Source organism: Argiope bruennichi, chromosome 1 (assembly GCF_947563725.1).
Source record: "Argiope bruennichi chromosome 1, qqArgBrue1.1, whole genome shotgun sequence".
NCBI lineage: Eukaryota > Metazoa > Arthropoda > Arachnida > Araneae > Araneidae > Argiope > Argiope bruennichi.
Window position 1 is genome coordinate 60,089,094 of NC_079151.1, and position 24,064 is coordinate 60,113,157.

At 27.5% G+C, this 24,064-nt stretch overlaps 1 protein-coding gene across 2 annotated transcripts in view; it reads right to left on the reverse strand.

Annotated features, from left to right (window-relative positions):
- LOC129978693 (cGMP-inhibited 3',5'-cyclic phosphodiesterase 3A-like) overlaps positions 1 to 24,064 on the reverse strand; it is a 679,937-nt gene that overhangs the window by 219,310 nt on the left and 436,563 nt on the right. For both annotated transcript variants that reach the window (XM_056090656.1, XM_056090657.1), the window contains exon 2: positions 4,836 to 5,099. In XM_056090656.1, coding sequence (XP_055946631.1) covers positions 4,836 to 5,099 — 264 coding nt within the window. The remainder of the gene's footprint in view (positions 1 to 4,835; positions 5,100 to 24,064) is intronic.

The window sequence follows — 24,064 nt, forward strand, 5'->3', positions numbered from 1 at the left end:
TAAACTTATGTTTTTTTAAAGCATATAAAATAAACAGAGCTATTTAAGACTCTATAATAGTATGAGTTTATATGATTATTTGATGTTTTTTGCTGACGAAGCTATTATTAGAGCAAATTACATAAAGTATTTAATTCAAAATTTTGGTGAGCATTAATTTCAGCGAACCAGCTGTTCAACAAAGGCGGTTAGTTTTAAATAAATGAGAAATTTCCGATGCATGATCTCAAATTAAGAAAAGCTATGCTTTATAGAAATTTTCTATAAATAATCGGAGGCAGTGGTGTCAATGAAATTTTCTCGCAAACTGTCAAATAAATATATTTGTGTTACATATATGCAAATGGCAAATAATAGTTACGAAAGACCGTAATTGCATGCGATCGTTGACGATCAATCGTTGAAATGTAGTTAATATACAAGCAGCAGGGCACCGAATGCATTTTGGAAGCAATTTTTTCGACCGAATAAAACCAAAATTTGGCACAGAATTATAATTGTGATTGCGAAATCTCAGACCCAATGTCATTGTTAAAATCGTTACTTTTTTGAGTTGCCGCGTTTACACGCTAGTGAAAGAATAATCCAGAAACGTTCAACTACAAAACAGATTCGACTCCACATTGATACGAATCTACAATCTAGACGTTAAATCCGTGTACCAAATTTAATTTATCTCTCTTTCTTTATCTTGTCAATTTATCTCTCTCTTTACCTTTCGTTATCGTGTCAAATCACACTACGACCATCTGACACAGAGACTTCCTCTGAATGGATTTCGTTCAAAAATTAGTAGAAATCTAGAACTTTAGTTTAGGGTAAAAACCATATACCAAATATCTCTCGTCTAGCCTGTAGTATTTTTGAATTATCATGTTCACAAAAAGACAGACAGACAGATTCCCAAGATGAGTTTTTTGGAAGCTTACAAAATGACACGGGAAGGAGTGAAACGTGGAGATACAGTATAATTTTGAGTATAAATCTTTTGATGATTACAACATTTTCTTTTTGTATATTTCGAATAAGAGGAAAAATAAAGGGATATTCTAATTTCGGCGCTTAAAGGTTGATCAGATAAAAATGGAATATACCTGACCCTGTAAGGAAAATTTGAGACTTCTTCTTCCATAAATTAAAAGACGCTTCTAACTCCATAAATATATCCTCAAGCAATGTCATGGATACGACATATATATATCGACGATAGTATTCATATCAAAACAATCTTTTAGTAGTAATTTCGGATTCTCATATTAAATGCACAGACAGAAAGAAATATGTGAAGGGTTCAAGCATAAGTTTTTTTTTTCTTTTACGTATTTTGAGAATATGAGTATTTGCTTGTATAGAAAGCGTTAATGAAACAGTTAGGAATTTATATTGAAACTTTCATACATATTACTTAAGCAAATTTGTACTGTCAAAACAGAAATCCACCAAAACTGGTGTTCTTTTTGTTGATTTTACAAAGAGTTCTGAAATCGGTTGCTCTTAACTTATTAATTATTTAAAAGTCTGCGTAGGAAGTATTTCAACTCATATAAAATACTGCATTTTTTAAAATATCAATATATATTATGTTACAGAGAATCGCGTGTATATGGAAGAAGCCGAATAAGTTTGATAACGAATAATAACGCATTATTTACCATAAAAACTCAAAACACAAACAGCAAAACGCAACCGATGATTCACAAAGAATATTGCAAAAAATCAATCAAACATTAGCAAACATTATTAAACACGTTATTTCATTAGCAAATTGCTAATGAAATAACATCACAAACAACAGTGATCATCGTAAAATAAAACGAGAGCTGGTTCTTAGGTCAACATTCCAAAGAAAAAAACTCTTGACTATTTAGTCCTATCGCAATTATATAGATTTTTTTTAACAGGTTATAGAATTTTCTTGAATGATCTCGTATCTCTGATTCTAATAGCATATCACCATAATTAATTATTTTAAAGAAGTCGCCAAAGATGTTAAATTCATCAGCAAGTGGCCAAATGATTTTCAAGATCTGGACCATTGATCTAGCATTCATTAAAACTGTCTATAAATCTCTCTTCCTTATAATGAAACTAATTGCGGAAGGAAACAATATTACAGATTTGAAAATATATTTTACTTGAAATTCCGAATCATTCTCCATTTTGGATGGTTTGGTGGAAATTTGGTTTTGAACTTTAAATAAAGTATTCCATTAAAAAAATCTAATTTTCCACTTTAAGAATACATATAATTAGTAACAATGCTTCATGACATAATGTGATATAAGTTCCTTAAAAATGACCAATGATTTAATGAGAAAAACGTTTACACCATTTTGTGCCCATTAACGCAATCGATTAAAATCAAATTTACATATACTCCCGCTATAATATTATATCGTACATGAATGATGATTCGCCACACTATTAGAATTTTTCCAAATAAAAAAAAAGAATCGGCAGCTTTTTTTACTTTGTAGAATCTATGAAATAGCAAAATCAACTTTAGGTCTCAAATTTAACATTTTACAGTAAATTTACAAAATAAATTGTAACATTTTTAAGTAAATTTGAATATTAAATATTATTAAATATACAAAAATTAATTTATTTTACTTTAAATTATGATGACTGATGTAAACATTTTTCACGCTAAATTATTTAAATAATCAATATTATCTTGTATAATTATGTCATAGTATATCTTTACAGTTCTCTGAATGATTTTAAAATACAAAGTAAAAGAAGTTTCGTAAACTTTATTTTTGCATAAAAGAATTTTTGCAACTCAACTAAGATTAAAGAAAAAAATAATACGAGTATGCCTTGAAGTGAAAAAACAGTTATGAAGAAAAAAATCCATGAATAAATTTGTACTATTTTTTTCAGTGTGTTTGCTTGAAGATGTTAAAAAAAACAAAAGAAAAGAGAATGAATAAAAGATAAATAAAAATTCCCGCACTCTCATCTAGGATAAAAAGTTCCCACGCCAAGTTCTTTTTTTAAATAGTTTTATATACTACTGTTTCTCCTTTTTTACAATGTTACAGTGCAATGTAAATATTATTCAAAACATTTAAGAGAGTTTTGAAAACAAAACTGGAACTCAGTACAAACCATAATTATTTTTTAAAGTCTTAGAACATTTAACATAATATATATGAAATTTCAACATTTGCAAAGTTTTATCTTTAGTTTCAATACAAAATGAATATTCATTTATTAAGATCTTTTTGCTTTATGTAATATTGAAGGAAGTAGAATTTTATTCTCAAATGAATCATTAAATGACTTAAGACATAATTTTATATTCAAATAGTATTTCAAATTCAGAAAAAAACATTGGAATTGACTTCTAGTTAGTGCCCAGAATTAAAACCATATTCATACTCATTTATTACTGCGAATATTTGTAACATGGAGTCTTCGGCTGATACGGTGCTTTATGTGATATTAAATGTTAAATCATATTTTTAGAACGAATTAAAAGTTTCGATATTTCCTTAATAATATTACCAAGCAAATTTAAATTTAGAATTTTACTTATCTTCTTCATTAGAGAATTGAAGAAGATAAGTAATCCAATATTTTAATATCTTTTGACATCTTGAAAAGCAGAATAAAATGTTCTTTTCTTATAACATATCAACATATTATAAACTTCCAATCGAATTTTTTATAACATACAATACATACATTTATGTAATAATTTTAATTTACTCGTACTCTAAAGATAATTATTTTCTAATCATACGAACTCAGGCTTCACTTTAACTAATGAACTAAGTGGGCTCTAATTTTCTCACGATATCTCTAACATGTTACTTCCATTTCTCAATATTAAACAGTTTAAAATCGCTAATACAATTTTATATCTCTAATAAAATTAAAGCATAAATGTAAAGGACCTTAGTGCATTGATTGTAAACGTACAAAATTACTGCTTCGATATTCCATGTCATTAAAATACTTATTTGTATTTTGCGTTTTTTTTTATGCAGACATTTACATAATAATTATTGATCGTTTATTTTTTTTAAAAATAGCCCCTATTAGCTCTGTCATATATTATGGGAGTCCTATCATCTTATCTTGAATGACTTACCCAAAGACTTTGCCTCTTGATATTTGCAATAGTCAAAGAACATCTTTCTGGCATTGACGATGTAATAATGAAAAAACACCGCAATAATAATACTTTGTATATCGTGTAAATTCTTTTTATAATAACGAAAGGAAAACTGAGGTATCGATATAAAAAAGATAAATCATGAAACTACAATGGAATTATAACTTCTATAGTAGTTTTTGCAATTTATCGATATAGCGATAAATCAAATTTCCTCTTCGCCTAGCCCCCCCCCCTTTTTTAAGGAGAGCTTTAATTGTTTGTTATAATGCTGAATATATTCTAATTTTTTCACAAAATTTACACGTAAATTATCCTTATTGTCTTATATAAAATAATCGCAAGAAAATAGTAAAATATTACAGTTTTATGATTAATTTCTGTTTCAGAATGGCACTTCCCGTTTGATTTTCTTTCAGAGAAAATATATTATAATCACTGTAATATTTTTCTAATAAACCTAGAAAAAAATAGCAAGGGGTTTCGGAAGAAATACAAGTGTAACCTAGAAAAAAAAAGTGAAATTTTTTTTTTCGCCAAAGTAGTTGGAAATCGGTGTTTTTAAAGTAGTTAGTACTACAAAATCACCGACACTTTTAAATTATTCATATTTTATTTAATTCCTTTTATAATTACATAACTCTTAACACTCTGCTGCTCTAGAAGTAATGTCCGTAGACGAAACCTACTAATGGGTGGAAATATGTACCTTCGAAAGTGCAGAGGGTTTCTCTCCTGTATAAGGTATCTCCTCATTGTCCGATCCAGAATTGAAGTCCGCCAGAGAAACGCTGGCACCGCCGGGACGTTGGATTCGGTGATTGACAGCCACTTGCGAAGGTGGAGACAGCAGAGCAGCCAAGGACCTCAGACCTCCGACTACATGAGCAGGTAATTGAGGATCTGCCAGCATATCTGTCACCAGACCGTGCGCCTCCGCTAGCAAAGCCACATCAACTGTTGAGGTACTGCCCTGCAAATCGAGAAGAAAAATTTAATATATTATACGGATGAAATAACTTCAAATTTAGAAGCATTCGTATAGAATGATTAATTAGCAACTTTATATGAAACTGCCATTTTTGGATGATTTTATCCCACCGAAGAGCAATACGTAGCGATATGCAATAAGCAGTGAATCTGATGACTGCATTTCAGTATCTCTTTATTAGCTCTTGAATTTCTTTCCAATATGCTTACAGTTCTTTTGTTTACGCTTGTCATTTTTGTTAACAATCGTTTAACAGTAAACTCCACACTCGAGTGAATTCTACCGTGCTTTCACACGATGGCAAATAGTGTTGACATTCATGATGTTCCAATGCTCAATAAAATGCAAATAACGAAGCCCATTTCTGTATATGTACTTCGTTTATTTGAATTTTATTTTAATTCAATGTTAATATGTAATTTAATTTTAATTCAAATCTTATATAAATTCCATTCAAATCTTATATGAGCGGATATGATAAGTTCAATTTTGCGACAATTCGCAGTTGATATGTCACCTAGGTACGTTTACAATGCAAGTTTACTATACTGTTAAGAGGAATATAAATATCCCCTATTTCATAAATATTCCCTCATTTATAAATATCCACTCATCCTTGTTGGGGAAATCAATGCTTTTTGACGCATGCGCAAAAGCATACACGATATCTGTATCCGAAAAAAAAATAACATGATTATGTTTATTTCAGCTTCACATTCAAACGGTTAGAGTAATTCTGTTGAGAATCGGCACACGAGTTCTTCAACAGTCACTTAAAAATACTCTTTTATTGAATTAACGCAATCCCGTACCTTCGAGTGATGTGAAAGTAACTGTTTAGAAAACCATGGCAAATGAGAGTGGCTGATATGAAATTTAATTTGCGTATTCCAGTTTTCCAAGCTATAAAAGTGGGGGAGTTAAAACTTTTTTAACGAGAGTTTAAAGGGGATGATTGATTTTATGAAATGAATGCTGTTTATTTAAACAATATTTACAAATTTTTACATGATGCTCATCCTACAATTATATATATTGTATGGCAAAAGGAACCTAATTCTGCCTAATTCACCCCATTCTGTTTGTGTAGACGAGAATCATTGAAAAACATTTGGTATGAATTTTTAATGCCAAAGGTTCTTGAAAAGAAACGTGACCAAAAAGGATGCTAGCAATGTAAAAAAAGATATGAAATACAATGTATTGCATAACCAAAAGAAAAGCAATTATTAAGCAATTAAATACAGAAAAAATATTCTTTATAAATAGAACAGAGGATAATATTATATTATATTAAACACTTATAGAAAGTTTTTCTTAAGTCTTCGCTGCAATTATAAAAGTTTCTATGGAAAGTACTTTTTCTCACAGCCAATAGAATAAAACGTGACTAGAAAGCTAGATTTTCAATCCGAAAAAACAGTTGAGCTGACTTCAATGACAAAGGCAAGATGGAAGTATATATAAATTCATCTGCCTCTGACTGGTAGAAACTTCTTTGATGGAACACGTGACAATCACTTTAGTCAGATAAGTCACCCATTAAGTCTTCAGGTGCAACCATAACCGAAGTATCGATCTTGACAAGCACCCGGAAATAGAAAACGATCAGTGAAGGAAGGACACAAATTGTGTTTCCTCCCCCTTTTCAATCATTTTCCTTGGGGTTCTGGGAAAGGGAAGATAGAAAAAATTTCATTCTGCAAGAGTAATTATTATTTCGCCGATCTAAGCTGGAAAAGGCGCAAGAAGTATTCAATCGCGAAAGAGAAAAGTCATTTGTTTTGCGGGTAGTTGCAAATGTCTTGACGGGTTAAAGTTTCTGTCGAATAAGAATTTTGATGATATCTGCTGTAGATCATATTATTTATGAAATGATCGAAAAGCCAACTGCCGCCCTTTTCTATCATATAACAGCGGTAAAATTAAACTGCTGACTTGAGATAGATGAAAACAATAAGCGGATTATATTTCTTATAAAGGCAATTATAGTCGAATATATTTAGGTCCATAATATTTTTCTCTTACTAAAATGTAAACAAGTATTGATTTTTCTAAATTTGAATCGATTTCAGCAAGTTGCTTTAACATTTGAAATATAAAGATATTGTTAGTTTTCAATATAATAGTAAAATACGCTACATTTTTCAAACAATCCACCATTTTTTTTTTTTTTTTTGTTCCGACTTAGTAGAAAATTCCTGTATATTTATAAAGGGTTTCTGCATTACTTATTGAAATAAATTTAAGCAAGTTTTCAATTTAAAAAATCAGAATGAATTACTATATTATATATTGCATAATGTTATTAATTAAAGATTAATTAGCTTAATTAGGTTTCATCATATTTTTATATTCCAGATTTCATTTGCATGTTGGGTTTTGCGTTGTTGAACAAAATATTTCCATAAAAGCTATTTCAAAAAGATATCTTCATAAAAAAGCTTTTTTTTTTTTAGTGAAATACTATTTTTTCAGCGTTAATAGACTCCCAGGAATATAAATGTTGGATTTATTAGTTATTAGAACGAGAGAAACGTAAATGTAAAATTAAAACCTTTCATAACCGAAATTAGTATTAGAAAAAGACTATTCACTTCATAGAAGAGAATATGAGTATGATTTGCCATGCCATAAGATTGAAGATATTAAAAAAAAGAAATTGAGGAAAAGTAAGCAGTTGTTCGTTTTATAAAAATTACGTTTCATCTTGTTCAATGAATTTTAATGATTTAGTGAAAAACAATGCTATTTTTTTTCAAATTCGTATTACATATGAGAATACAGTAACTTTTAGGGTCCAAATTTTTAGTTACAAACAGGATACAAAGAAATAAGCAGCACAGTAAAATAATTATCAAAATTATTAGCTACATTAAGTTGAAATTTCAAAAAACATAAATCAGAATAATTTAATTATATGTTACAATTTTTACAGGTTACTATTTCTATATAATATAAATTATTAATATAAATACTGTGCAGAAACTTTATAATTTATTTAATGATAAAATTTAACGATTTTCTGATTTTAAGTATTTTTTCTGGCTATCATTACAAATACAACAAAACAAGTCGGAATTCATGTAGATTAATTGCACAAATTCAGATATTAGCTAAATAAAAAAAACTTATTTATCACAATTAATGAAAATAACATTTTACAACTCAGATAATCAATGCATAATCAGATATTTTAGGTTTTAATATTTAAATATCTTATTTGGAAAACTATATCAAAATATTTTTATTATTTGTAACAAATATAGATTACTAATGTATAAAGTTCAAGCTACTGCATTGTTTCTATCTCTTTTAAGGGTGTTAAAATTTAACCATTTTCTGATTTTTTAAGAATTTTTTTTCATACCCTCATTACAAATGTAACAAATGAATAGGAAATCATGCAAATTAATTGTACAAATTCAAGTACTAGCTAAATAAAGAAGTTTTATCTTATTTATACCTTCTCATTAAAATAACACTTTACAATTAAACAATGAGTGCATATTCAGATATTTTAAGTTTTAGCATTTAAATTTCTACTTGCTGTCCTTGCATTTCCATAATTATCTCTTTCATGTTTTAAAAACTAAATAAATTCACAAATGACAAAATGCTGTTTAAAAAAAAAGAAGAATTCAAGGGATAAAACCCCATCTTAATGGTATATGAAAGAATGAAATCTATATTGTAATGTAAGCTGCCCTTCTCTCTTTTAAGGGAATGAATGTAAGACCACAAAGGAATATATTATCTTGTAAGTCGGCCCCATTTGTAGCTGTGACGCAAATGGAAGGTTCAAGTTCAATAGGATAATGAACTCACTTGAATTCTATTATCGCGAAGATCTTTATATTGCCCGAACTACTGAGGATATTTCAAATGATAGACTTATAGAATCTCAAAGACAAGAAAATAATTTTGAATTACATATGTTTACATGTTTTGCTACCAAAATGTCAGAAAAACAATTTTCTAAATTTTTTTTCTTTTTTTATAATTTAAGAAGTAACTGAAAACTGCCTTAAAGAGGACTTAAATATAAGACCCATTTTTTTAATAAAAGAAATTATTAAACTAGCGCCTTAAAATGAGCATTTCTGGTGTCTCAGAAGGTACAAATCGCCACTGTTTCCAACCATTTTTTAACTATTTTTCAGAGAAATGTGTAACCAGAAAAATGATATTCACATTTGTTTCCAAATGTATAATAAAAACAAAAAATAATTTCTTATACAATTAAGATATACTAATATCCATGCATGTAGACTGTTAATGACAAATGTTGTGCTATTCAAGTTCGTTTAAGAAATTTCTCAATGGAATATATCATGTTGGTTAAATGGTTATTTGTTTACGTATAAAATATAAAATACTGATTCATGAGAGTTACGATTTAAACAAGAAAAGTTTTATTGCACTTTAAAATATAGCTAATAAATATTTTCAAACAACTTTTGACTCTTTTCTTTGGTCTTTTCTCCATAATTCATCTTAGAATTGTAAAATTTTCATTAAATTGTAAAATTTTCATCTGTGCAGAAATATTTAAAAATGTATATTATATTTTAAAATTTTTTAAACGATAAAAATTGCATGAAAGTACAGAAAGAGAAAACTGTGACGTAATTGCAAATATAATTTTTTTTTTTTATTATATGAAAATTTCAGCTCATAATGTGGTATAAAATGTTTTTTGTTTTAATACTTTAAGACGAAATTAAGTAAGTAACATTGCAATAAAATATTATCGACATTAAAGGTTTTGAAAAAAATCGCCATTTAAAAATGCAAGAACTAATAAGAAAACACAATTATTTCATTTAAAATGGATAGACGAATTTTATTTCAGAGTTAACAACGCATTTGAAATTTTTCCAAGTAGTAGAATGGTTGCGAAAAGATCAAAAGAACGTTACGAATCTTTTAGTATCTTCTTTCTGATAAGGTAAAACAGTCCTATAATTTGAATACATTTCCCTAAAGAAATGAAATGGTTTAAATCAAATTTTATATTTTAGGAACTTTTTTATTTATTAATGCTAATAAATGACTTTGAAACTCCTTTTCGATTTAATTATATTTCAAATACAAAATAATTTGAAACATTATTTTTTTTATATAAAATAGCTTGAAAAAATAATAAAATCTTCAAAATAAACTAATTTAGTTTCATCCATAAAATGTTTTAAAATTCTCTTTTTTTATGTTAAGAATGAATAATAGTAATAATTGAAGACGAAAAAAATAGGTTAAAATTATTTGTATGACATCAAATAGATTTATTAGAAATCCTTTAGATTTATTCTATTCACAAAACGCAAATATATCCATCAAAAATTATCAGAGAGGCGGCCAATTTGTTCTTTTATTTGCGTAATTGTTTTGACAAGCATATTATAATTCTCAACTTCCCAACAACACAGGAGGCGCTGCCGGAGTGCTTTTGCGCAATTGCCTCCTTCGTAATTTATTAAGAACGCACCTTATATTAACTAATTTTAGATAAAACTTTGAGGTAAAATATTCTGAAAGACACCTTTAAATCAAGTAAATTCCATAAAAAATTTTAGTATAATTTTTTTAAAAAATTTAAAGTAAGTTGATGCTGATAATATGATAATAAAACAGTGACAACTAAAAGAAACGCATTTTGAATTCTGCATATTTTTTATTATCTAAAATTTCCAGTTACAAATCAAATTTCTATGATCTGCTATAAAATAATGATAAAACATTAGTGAGAATTCCAAAATTTCGATATTATTTTTAAACAAAGTTGCCACATCTGAAACTCCAAAAAAACTACAATTAAGAAATTTCTTTTCAAAATTTCCTTTAATCATTTTTGTAATTTGATTCATCTAAAATTTCAGTATATAGTATTAAGTTAAATAAATTACATGCCATACATTTTATTAACTCATTTTGTTCTGCACATTCAATCCATAATGTTAAACACTCCGTTTACAATGTTTAACACAAAGACAAATTCAATGAAATTCAAGAGTCTTAACAGGTATAAAAGAAAGAATATTTTTTTGTCGATGGTTAAGAAATAAAATTAATATATATAAAAAGAAGAGCATGACTAAAGGCATATACTTGGACAAAGTTCTCTGAAAACGCAGATACTAAATTTCGAAATTAATTTGGAATTCAAACAGGTATCTCCTCTTTCATTATTCCATTCACAGCTTAATATTCATTTTTAAGCCAATAATGTTATAGATGAAAGGAATTCTAATTTTATATCAGAAACACTTTGACGCTAAATATATTTGAATATCCAATTTAAAGAACAAGTATACTCAAAATGCTTTCCTTATATTGAGCTTCGTCAAACGTTAGTCAATTTAGTCTTTGATCTTGACCAAGGTGGATGCTAACGAAATTTATTGAATGATTCAATAGTTACATGATTACGAAAATGATTTAATAATTACAGTATATTTTTGTTTAAATTAAGAAAAACAAACATTTCATATGTTAATCTGCAAGTTCCATTTAGAAAAGTCATAAAAAACTCGCAGAAAAGCTGTATCATCATATGCTTTCTTCTATATCAGAAGTTCACATTATATGTTTAATTATGTTATAACCTTAGTTAACAAAACGTTTCTGAACAACACTCGACCACATTACATTCCCGATAAGCAGACACTTTCTGTTTACAAGCAATATCTTCAGCATTAGTCTATTATAACAGATCAAATAACAATGTATATATATCCAAAGCATACGAGGAACGCAAGACAGAAAGTGAGAGCAGGGAAAAAGTCCACGTGAATCCGATATTAAAACAAGGCAGAAAGAGAAGAAAGAAGACACCATTTAGATTCCATTTAGGAATAGGAAGTCCTCCCTCCTCACGACGGTCGAGTATTCCGGTCCCAATGACGTCAAGAATGTTATTCCCGTAAAGAAACAAGATCAACGACCACAGTGAGGGCGGACAATCGGTGCTATTGCTGCAAATGAAAGGTCTTTCAGGACACAAAGACATGCGTTCATCAGTCGCTGATGACCTTCGCCCCGACCTAGACAAACCGAGAGAACTCGATTAATGAAATGCTCCGCAAACCACACCCTGGACTGAATATTTAGTCTGCGACCGTAACGGTTTCCAATCATTTAGAGACTAGAGAAAACAACCTTTGCCTTCATTTGTTGATGATATTAGCAATCTGTTTCAGGGTGAGGGTTATAAAAGAATATTTAATCTCTCATCACCGTGGAAGACGCAAGGACTGTGGTGGTTATAAACGTGAGTTGTTTCGAAATGGTGACTTCTGTTACTCGTTTCAGTTTACAAAGTGTATTTTTTAACAATGAGCTTTCCAGAGGAAATTCTATTTATGTAACTAGAATCATTAATTTAAAAATAGCCCTCTAACTTTTCCTTTCCTAAGGTTGTGACAATAAAAATAATTTTTTGTCGGAATACACTATACGCATTTTTTTAAATTTTGATATAATCAACATAACAAAAAACTATAATTTGAACATTTAAACTATAGTAATCGCCTTTTCAATAAAAACTTGAAGTGCAAAATATCAATAACTTAATTTTACTTTACCGACAAAGGTAAATTTACTTTTCTTTCACAGCATATGAAGAGAAACTGTAAAATCGAAACAGAAAAGGATGGTTGGCTTTTCAGAACAATTGTCACCTTTAAACAAATTTAAATGTACATTTAATTAATTAATTATCTGCATGTACATTTAAAAAAAATAATAAAAGCACCGATAATAAGCCATTAAAATGATTTTGAACAGTGATATCAAAAAAAATTTAAAATTAATTTAAACTGCATGATGATAAACCCTTTTCGCAGAGTAATTTCATAACATTTTCTCATAACGTTCTTTTTTTCAATATCATTTACAATTCTCAACATAGTTTTGAAATTAAAAAAAAAGTTTTAATTCTAATTTTTCTGCTGCATTTTCTTACACTGATAATCTTCTTGTCTTGAAACAAGAAGTTTTTCCCTTATGCACTTTCTATGATCAATAGGTGGGTGATTGCCAAATAATTTATACGGTCCAATGATCAACGAATGCAAATAAAATGTGATATTCAGAAGTTTAAAAATATTCGCAAAGTGAAAAAAAATTATTTCATGGTCACAAAAGAAAAATTTAAATGCTAACATCCAATTTTATGTACTGTAAAGTAACAGAATCAGTGAATATTATTGCAGCGATACCTGCAGCTCAGCGCAAAGAACAGTCAAAAACATGGATATAATTAATAAAAAAGATATTTATACATATCCTAGAAGTGAGAACTGTATAAAGAGAACAGTGAGAAAAACAAAAACACTAATCATGCAATGATGTGTTTCTATCATCACGAACACTACCCCCCATTCAAATAATACATATACATAAAGGGGCTTCGTTATTTGTATTTTATTGAGTATTGGAACATCATGAATATCAACTCTATCTGCCATCGTGTGAAAGCACGGTAGAATTCACTCGAATGTAGAGTTTACTGTTAAACGATTGTTAAAAAAATTTAATAACAGAATTATCGTTACTTTAAATTTTCGTGGTCACCATAGCTCTCCGGTCTTTCTCCAATGGATCTTTAGCTCTATGTATACTTGCAATTTAAGGTGCGTCTACAAATTGAATCAAAAATGATAAATTCAATCAGTCATGAAACTTAATGAATTTCAACTGCTATGTTACAAACAACAATTCTCGTTATCATAAGGCAGAGCTGGTTGATATAAAAAAAATGTGAAGAAAATTTAAACTTCCTAAAGATGCATTGCTCCTCATCTCTTATTATGCTTTATGTCAATGTTTTATATATTACGGTTATCAGTCTAATGATATTGTTAGTTTTTCACAATACTGGTTACATAACCCATTACTAGATGCCACGATTCTATTCAGGGACTTCAGAATTTCAGTATATCACAAGGCGCTAAAATATATATTTGGTAGGTTTGACTGTTTAATTTCATTTTATATACATCAGTCAATATTGTGTATAGCAGAAAGTGTCTATTCTGTGATTTTTTTCGTTACAATAAGCGAATAAATTTGAAATTCGTGTGAAAGCTGAACGGAATGGGTCATACTTGAGGCATTATATCTTTGGGTTTTTTAATATTATAATGAAATACCGTATATAGATATGTAATTTAAAATTTATAGTAACGATCTGTTATTAGCCCAATCTTTTTTTTATTGATATGATTTTATTGATCATTTTATAACGACACCCGTTTTTAAAAATATCAAATGCTTTCAAAACAAAACATAATTTGAAAATAATTATACTATTATACATATAACACAACTTTTTATGCATATATATATATATATATATATATATATATATAAGCATATAATTTTTGAAGCCGAAGGTAGTTTCGAAGACAGTGAAGAAACTTCTGATTTTTTAACTTCGTTTTATTTTCGTCCCGGGAGACATGATTTTTTGCACAAGCAAAAGCGACGAGCGCAGCACAGAACGACACAACACGAAATGAGGAAAAGCTGATGAAAATTTTTATCCCTGTGAATATATACTGTGATATTTTAATAGGGATTTCCATCACGTGTCAGTCACAAGTAAGGGTGTCATAGGGATTTTTTAAAAAGAATGTGCTTAGCTGGACAGTATTTTATCCCTTCACTCGGAGTGTGGGAATGGGATCAGGAAATAAGAGTATTTTAGAACGAAGTTAATATGGGCTGAATTACGATAAAACTTTGGGATTAATTTGGATTAAAATATCATTTTATATATATATATATTATCTTGCCAAAAATTTCAAAAAATAATAATTAGCAGTTAATGGTGTTGACATCTGAATATTACGGAGTTTCGTTGCTTTCACTTTATTTCATGACAGATCCACTTTTGTGTTTCTTTTGACGCTCGAGGGCATAGTTAGCGCATTTATATCCTTAATGTCAGCAGTGCTTTTTGATCGCTACCACCAACAGGAAAGCACATACCACTTAGCTCATTTTTCATATTTGATGAAGTATAATTTGCAGATTTATGTTATGTTTAATGAAAATCTCTCATGAGTTCTTGTTATCGCATTCACAGAATAAGATGGAGAATAATAAGCATAACTGCAGCCTAATAAAACAGTTGGATTTGTTTTGAGAATTTCTATTTTTCATTATTACGCACTAATGTCATAATGAATTAATTAGCAACCAGATGGTTGAAGCGCACTCCAAAATTAAAGGATTGCATAAAAAATACAATTAATGGCAACTCAGAAAACAAAATGCATTCTGAAAGAAAAAAAAATTTAAAAATTGAAATGAAGAAGTTCTTTCGTAAGTAATAAATTAGTAAAAATATTAAATCAAGCTGCTATCACTCTCACACGAATAAATATTTGCACACGAATAAATATTCCATATATATATCTAAATTATAATAAAATAAAATTTACTCTAATATACTCGACATTTGATAAGAAATATATCCGAAATTTTAGTGTTTGATTCAAAGGTGTAAGAATACTCAATGAGGAAATTCAGTAAAGATAATTTAAAAACAATATAAATGATAAAAATACAAATCAATTTGACTTTTCATTTGAATTGAATAATTTTTAAAAATAGAAATTTCCAAGTAAATATGATTCGCTGTTACTCGAAGATTACAACTACATTTGCAAAATTTAAGATAATTAAAAAAATGATATCAAAGGTTATTCACTAATTATAAAAGAATTGTGAAAATATTTGGTAAGAAATATTTATGTGGAGAAAGAATTGAACAATTAAACTAAATATTTCAAATGAGTAATAATTCCAAAAAGCTGAAATTATCATTACAAAAAATATTTTGACATTTAAAAATTATAAATATGACACTGGGCATTAAAATATGTAATTTAATTTAAGTCATTTCCTTTTTTTAAAAAAACAACGTGGATCATGTACAGTTATGACTTTTCATCATGAATTTGATGAAGTTTTAAAAAACTATATAAAATCACAAGTGTAAAAAACTTCTCAAATAGGTTAAGATAAATCTCAATACGCTAAGAAATATCCTGTTGCAAGAAAATGTTTGATATTCATTGTCTACAATAAACAAAATTCCTGTCAACAATCAGAAGAACTAATTATTTTTGGTCAGCAATTATTTGTACTTTAGCTTAGATCATATTATTTACTTTGATAAAAACACGATGGATTCGTAATATAAATATATAGCATGAAAAAGAATTCATTCTATCATAATTAAATTTATTCAATAAAAAATATTTCAACTGTGAACAAATATAATCCTGACAAGAAAAAAATTACCACTTGTATCAATTATTTCTCTCAATAAAATGAATTTTTTTCCATTTAGAATGCATCTTCGAGCCTATATTGTCTTATTCCATTTTTTGAACTGGAAGGTACTGTTTTTACTTTATTCATGTGTTTATCTGACAGAATTAGTGACCGGTAAGCGAATTTACGTAAGCCATCAAGTCATTAAAAAAAAGTATTTTTCAAATAATACATTTTGTTACAGTTCGAGTCATTAAAGATTAGAGATTTTTGAATTACAGATCCCATGTACTAAATGAATACTATTTAAATTCAATTTTAATTATATACTTCGCATCACTATTGCTATTATCTAAATGCAACATATATTAGACTGTTTTGCGCTTAAATAAATTGAACGTCGAATGCAGTCTATTCGTGGAAAAATTACTGTTGAAATTTTGATCGAAAATATAAAATATTTTTAAGTAAAATAAAATCAGCAACAAAAATATAAACAGCATTCGGTAATAGAAAAAAATATATATACTCTAAATTTAATAAAATTTTGTAATCTTATTTTATTTTAAAAATAAAGTTTTGAGTTTTAAAGTCATAATAATATTAATATTAAAATTTTTGACGATAAAAAGAAACGTTTTTTTTTTAAACATTAGCTTTCATTGCTGCTAAAAAGAAAATTTTAAAATAGTTTTTAGGTGCATTTTATAAATGTATATTTTAAAAAAAATGTAATTTCTGCTTAATCAACATAAAAAAATAATGTTAATTTATCAAACATATTACTTTGACATTGTTTCCACATTTGTAATTGTATTTTGCTCTTCAAAAAACAAATATTTACTCATCAAGAAAAATTCTGAATATGAATGCCAAGAAAAAATAGTACTAGCACTGAATATACTTGTAAATATTACAGAATAGATCAGAAAGAATTTTGCACATTGATAATTATTACTGGTTTTCTAATCTTTATTAGTGTGAAGAAATTTATTACTTTTAAATACTTTTTAAATAATTACTAAATACTTTTTTTCATTAAATTATTATTTTCAATAGATATTATTTAATTCCTGACAGCAAGGAATTTGAATGTATCGGATAATTATGAAAATAGCAATGAAAAAAGTATCAAAAATGAAGATTTTTGTTCGAACTTTTAACTCTAGAAAAAAATATTGAGTTAGTAACTAGACAATTCTTTGCCAAAAAGATATATTTTAGCAGCAAATATTTTAAATAAAAAAACATTCCAGAAAAAAAAAAAAAAAAAAAACGGGGCAATGCTTTTTTACAAGTTCTCTATTTACTCCAAGAAGAGATTTTTTTTTTTTTTAAAAAAAAGAGGTTTCTTTTTCTTCGTATAATCTTTTAAAAAGCCATCAGGATTCCTCCAGAGTAACCTATAAGAGAGTTTCTTAATTTAGTTTCTTCTTCAAATAATGTGAAGAGATACTAACCGAGAGTTAAAAGAAGAAAAAAAAATTAACCGCAGTTTTTTCCTCTCTTTACTGCAACTTTATTAGCCACTAAAATTTCATCCATCAAGTAATACGATCCATTATTTCAGCAATATATACCACTCTCAAGAGACAATTCTTGTAAGTCATTAAGTAAATGCATACAGAAATTAATCATATTAAATAAACTATTTAAGATCAGTTAAAATATATTTAAATATATTTTAACTGAGTATTTAGTATTTAGAAAAACTTTTAAATTACAAATTTTCCTACAAGTTGATTAATATACACAATTAATTAACATTTATATTCTACATGTATAAAGAATCTTCTTCGTTAGTCATTAAATTTGGATAAAATTGCAACACACTTACTCAAAAACGTTTCTGCTCAGAATGATAGGAAATTATTTATAAAATGATCCAACATGAAAGATATTTTTAAATTAAAGAATAAACATTTTTATATTCTACAAACTTCCAAGAATTTCTAGTCTAATCTTGAAGAATGAAACATAATGGAAAAATTTACTAATGAATAAAAACTGATTAACAAGTGAACTAACCTAAATGAATGAAATAATTCCAAAGAAAATGATTTTCTGATTTTATTTATATTGCAGAAAAAAAATCCAAGCATCAATTATAAATTTAAAAAAAATGAGTATAATTTAAATATAAAAGATATAATTACATGAAGCAGACATTTAAAAAAACAGAAGTTTTAGAAATCCAAAATCAGGTTATTCATTGATTGCTTTACATATTATTAAAATATGTAAAGAATTAAGTTAAATTAAGTAGTTCCGATAAATTTCTAGTTGGATCTGTCATGATAATTTTCAATCGTCTAGCCAGGCTTTTCACACTTACACTTATGCTGCAAAATGCAATAAAACACTTATGCTGAAATCAAACCATTTAAAGTTATAATTCTATAAATAGAGTCCTTCTATAGATTAATGCCAGACAGAAAAAGTAACAGTAATTAGGTTTTGAGTATTTAAAAGTAGAAAAGATTTTTAAAATATTGTAGAAGAGCCTTATTTTTAAAATCAAGCGGTGTTAAAAAGAATAATTTAAATGTGCAGATAATCGAAATTAATGCATGCATGCTTGCGAAATAACACTATTGGCTTAAATGAACAAGGTATTATCTTTAAATTATATAAAGAAACTCAATTTACTTTTATAAAGCAAATAAAAATAATTGACAAATCTTATAAAATTGATAAAAAACAAACAATGAATGCTATAAATTTACTATCGGAATTTTTGCAAGAATCTTCAAATATCAATTCAATCTTATAATGCAGTAATAAAAAGTAAACGATTATAACATTTAACAAAATTTTACAGTTTGTATAAATTATATTTTGTTAAGAACCTCTATTTGACAACTAACTGACAAATAACTGTTTTATTGTAAAAATATTATTATACACGATTACCTCATCCAAGTTTATTTATAAATGATAATCCCATTTTTTAAGTTTGGACATTGTGAAGTATAAGGTCAATTTATGCTCATATGATATACGTCAAGCACGCTGTGTTACTTTTGGAATTTTTATAGAAGAAAACTGACAGTAAAATGTCAAAAAAAATCGTAAATAATTCACATTATTCACGAATATTGAACTTAAGAAATAGCGAAAGTAAATATTATTAGCTAGATCACATAAAAATTTTAAAAAATGAACAAAACTTCTTATCTCTTTTATACTTAGTAAAATTAAAAGCATATTTTTTATTATACTGTAAATTTACGCAGAAGATAGCAATAAAATTACCTTGTTCTTATAAAATTTACCTTTTATTTTTTGAAAAATTAAAAATGAAAACATCAGAAGATCCAAAAAGCTCCCTGATTACTTGATGCCTCCCCGCATTAGCCTGAATTTTTTGTGAAAACAAAATTGCTGATAGATCGTAATTAAGTAAACGCTACAAATTTCCATGCATTTTTTTTGTATGCATTTTTTTCCATGCATTTTTGTAGATATGAAATTTTTTTAACGACACTTTCACTAAATATTAAGTACTAGCACATCTATACTTATTAAGTACTTGAATTTTAAGCATTTATCCTTTAACAAGTCCAAAGGTTAAAAACCCTCGCGTTCAAGCATTCCATGAAGCGCATTATATGTATTTTATTGAAGCATGCGAGTTTATATCTATATTATATTGAAGCATGCATGCACAATTTAAATGCATGACGGATTAATAATAAGTGAAATAAATAATAAATGAAGAAAAAATAATAAATAAGTAACTCTACTTTCGAAAAATACTATCAAATCTCTTATAATCAAAAATAACTCTATTTTTGAAACGTGACGGAATTGTTTCTACCCAAATATACCATCCATCTAAAGATACTCCTCCGAGAGAATTTCAATTCACATAGAACACTCATAAATTTAGAATGAGTTAATTCCGCAAAAACATAAATTCCAGCACTAAAAGAAGTATGTTATAAAATAAAAGTAAAATAGAATCAAATAAAGCATGAAGAGATCTTTTTTTTACATGCTTAGAGATCTGAAATTGAATGAATCTGCTTCATAATAGATTGAATTCACGTTCATTTTATATCAACTTTCAGTGCGTCATTAGAAGCAAGATTAAATATATGAGACTAGAATATTTATGGTTCAACAGTTAAATCCTTTGCTGAATATCATATTGCATACGATAAAGAAATGACTTGGAAATCCAATAATTTTGATGATAAACTTAACAAATATTTTGCTTCCAAGGAGCTGATTTGAAATTTTTAATGCTATTATTCGTCTTTTAAAATAACTTATACGAATTACTTTTTGTTATCTAAGCATATTATAAAGTAAAAAGGAATTAATAGTAGTAAATAATCAAAATTTTCGCACATATTGCTTCAATTAAACAATTTGCTTCTGTCCTTCAACTTTTTCGAAGCTAATTGTCAATGTTTTACCAGTAAATATTTCTTGTGTGAAAAGCAACTTAATGTTTAAAATTTATTTAAGTGTGGGGGTCAGATAAAAAGGTTTCGTGAGTTTGAAATAGTGTCAGTTTTTTTTTATTTTATTATAGAATAGAAAGGACCATGAATAATATCCAACATAATGTCTCTTGTTCTGTTGTTACATCTCTTTTCCTTCAGCAAGTTCAGCAAAATTTTCAAAAGTCAACGCATCACTTAAGAAAAAGTAATTCTGTTGCCAATTATGTAATACAAGTTATGGTAATGATAACGGCACCATATATAGATGGTATCAATATCTCAAAAAGAATTATTAATCTAATTATTTTTGAAAAGAAATAAAAAATTAAATAGCTATTAGAGAAACATTTATCATTAAAATAAAACTGACATTCTTTTCAATATAATCAAGTTAATAGGAACTTTGCAGTAGAATGTTTGAGTCTAACTGAGCAAAATTCGTCTTGCTTATTATTTCTATATTTCTATATTATTTCTTATTATTTCTATAAAATTGAAGGTTAAGAGAACATAATTTTTTATTTATTTTTTTTTTTAACTTTAGTTATTTCTTTGGAATTTTCTTGAAATAAATTGCGAAAATGAAAAGAGACATTTGAACTCAAAAAATAAAAACAAAACTAATCACAGAACCATTTTATTTCTATTTCCGATATTTTAATCATAAACATTTCACAATTGATTTGTTATATTTACATCCTTTTTTAATGTTACATATGAGTGCTTTGAAAAACACAATAAAATAATTATTTAAACCCCAAATTCATCATATTAATGTTGAGTTCATAAGTACATCTCATTTTTCACAACATCATGATAGAATCTTAGTTATTCAAATCAGTACTATTGCTCGAATTGATTTTAGGAAAAAGCTACCAAAATAGATAAACAGCCATGCAAATATACAAAATACCCCCACCAGCATCTTTTCTATCAAATTGAAAATAAAGTTGAAAAATACAGGTATTATTGAATATTCATTTATCTTAATTTAAAATTCCTTTATTATTCATTACAAAAATGACTTAAATCGAAAAGTGCAGCCTTAAATAATTACTACTTCATAGAAATGATTACTTTAGTGTTTTAGAAAGAATATCTGTACAGCATTTCTTTAGCCACGTAATATGCCGACTTCGAAACAAACAAGCTCTCTCATTTTATGCCGACGGAAAAGATAATGGAGCTACCATTATAATCTTCTATTTCAGTCTTAATAAGCACAAGCTTCTCTGAATAGACAGCACAACTCCAGCTCTGAATACTCCTTAAATGAACTTCCTAACAGTTTTTAATCTGCATCCTTATTTCATTTGCAGAAAAGGCGCAGGAATAACGCTTCCTAGCAAAAATGGATGTGATTGAATCGGAAAAGTTTCTCGACTGAAAGTCTCCGAGAAATCTTGAGTTACATCAAACAGAATAAAGCAGTAATTAACGAAGCTGAAATGCTGTACTGTGCGGAAATTTATTCGCAATTAAAACGTGCTGTTCATAAGCTTTCGACTACATTAGAAAGATACTATGCAGAAATGTATGGGCCAGCTAATGCAATAATTAAAGCTAACTTAAATGCGTACTTGTATAAGAGGCTTTGTTCGAAATGCAATACCCCCACCAGCATTTGTCTGCACTCCTTTGCGATGCTGGAAACTGCAATAGTGATGAATGATTGGAAGATATTGCATTTCGCAAGGGATTATGGTTAACCACGGAATTTACTAGGAATGGAACAAATTACTCGTGTTTAGCAAGTATCGATTGATGAGAGAATAATATCTGTACTTAAGTCCACCAGAAATGAAATATTGATAATGGACTTTCTGAATACATTAAAGGAGTTTCCTTTATGAACTGTATGACAAACATACCTTACTAATATAATTATTCATTTAAGTTTAAAGTAATTATTTAAATAAACGAATGCACTTTTACAAACTCATATGTGACTGAACCGTTTAGAAAACGGCATAAAATATATGAATAAAAATATATCTTATTATTAGATATGTTTATTATTAAAAAGGTTTTATTATTAGACAATAATAATAAAAAAAATCAAAGGACACATTTAATATTGCATTAGAAAGAATAGATAATTTTAAAGACTGTGATTTTTGATATTTTCTAATAATGTAAATTCCATAATTTATTATTAACTGTAATTATTTATCTAATTTACGTCCTCTGTAATAAGAGAACAGTGCCTTCAACAAAAAATCAATAAGAGAGTACATAAATTTGTACACCAATACAAGCGAGGGCACAAAGTGATGGGAAAAAAAGCCATCCGTTGCAAAAGATTTATTTTTTATCCAAACTTAATACGACGGAAACATTAACAGAATCTCTTATGTTTCAAACACCATGAAAAAGGATACCCATACAAAAAACTCTCTAGTAACTTTTACCTAATTTTTTGAGGAAATTCGTCAAAGTTCAGGGAATTACTATTTTCTTGATTCAAATTTTTTTTAACTTATATAAGTATATAAGTTAAAAGTTATAAATATCATAATAAGTCATAAGTTATATTACTTACAAGAACCAGATGAAATGAAATAAGTCTGTTCTTTTTTAATCTATTGCTAATCTGAAGTAATTTAATAAGTCATGTTAATCTGAATTTCGTACTGCACAATACATGACATTTGAAAAGAATAATAAACAAAGTCGAATAAAGATGAATTTATGGATGGCATCATCAGTTATTTACTTTAGATTCTCTCTCATTAATCCAGTTTAAAGACGGAAACATGATTTCTAAATTATTTCACGTGAAAATGAAAAACTCATCAATTTCTAATGAGGATTAATATCCAACCCTGTTAAAATTACTCAATACATGAACTTGAAAATTTTAATACAGCTAAAATTTTCCCCCTTGGAGCGTATATTGAAAGAAATGTAGAAAACAATGATTCAGATCTGTCTCCAATACTCTGCTGTCAAAACTAAAATATTATCTTTAAATCACCAGATCCGGTATCAAAAGACTATAAAATATTTCACTCTAATATAAGAAGTTAGAAATCTCAAATATAAGCCATATTGCCAGGATGCAATATCTTTACACCTAATTTCCCCACATTCAGCATATTATTTAAGATAGAAATATATTATTACATTATCAACTCTTAGCACACCTTTGCCATTCAAAATCTAATTAGATACATATAATGCTTTCTGGTCGCATTTGCTGATTAA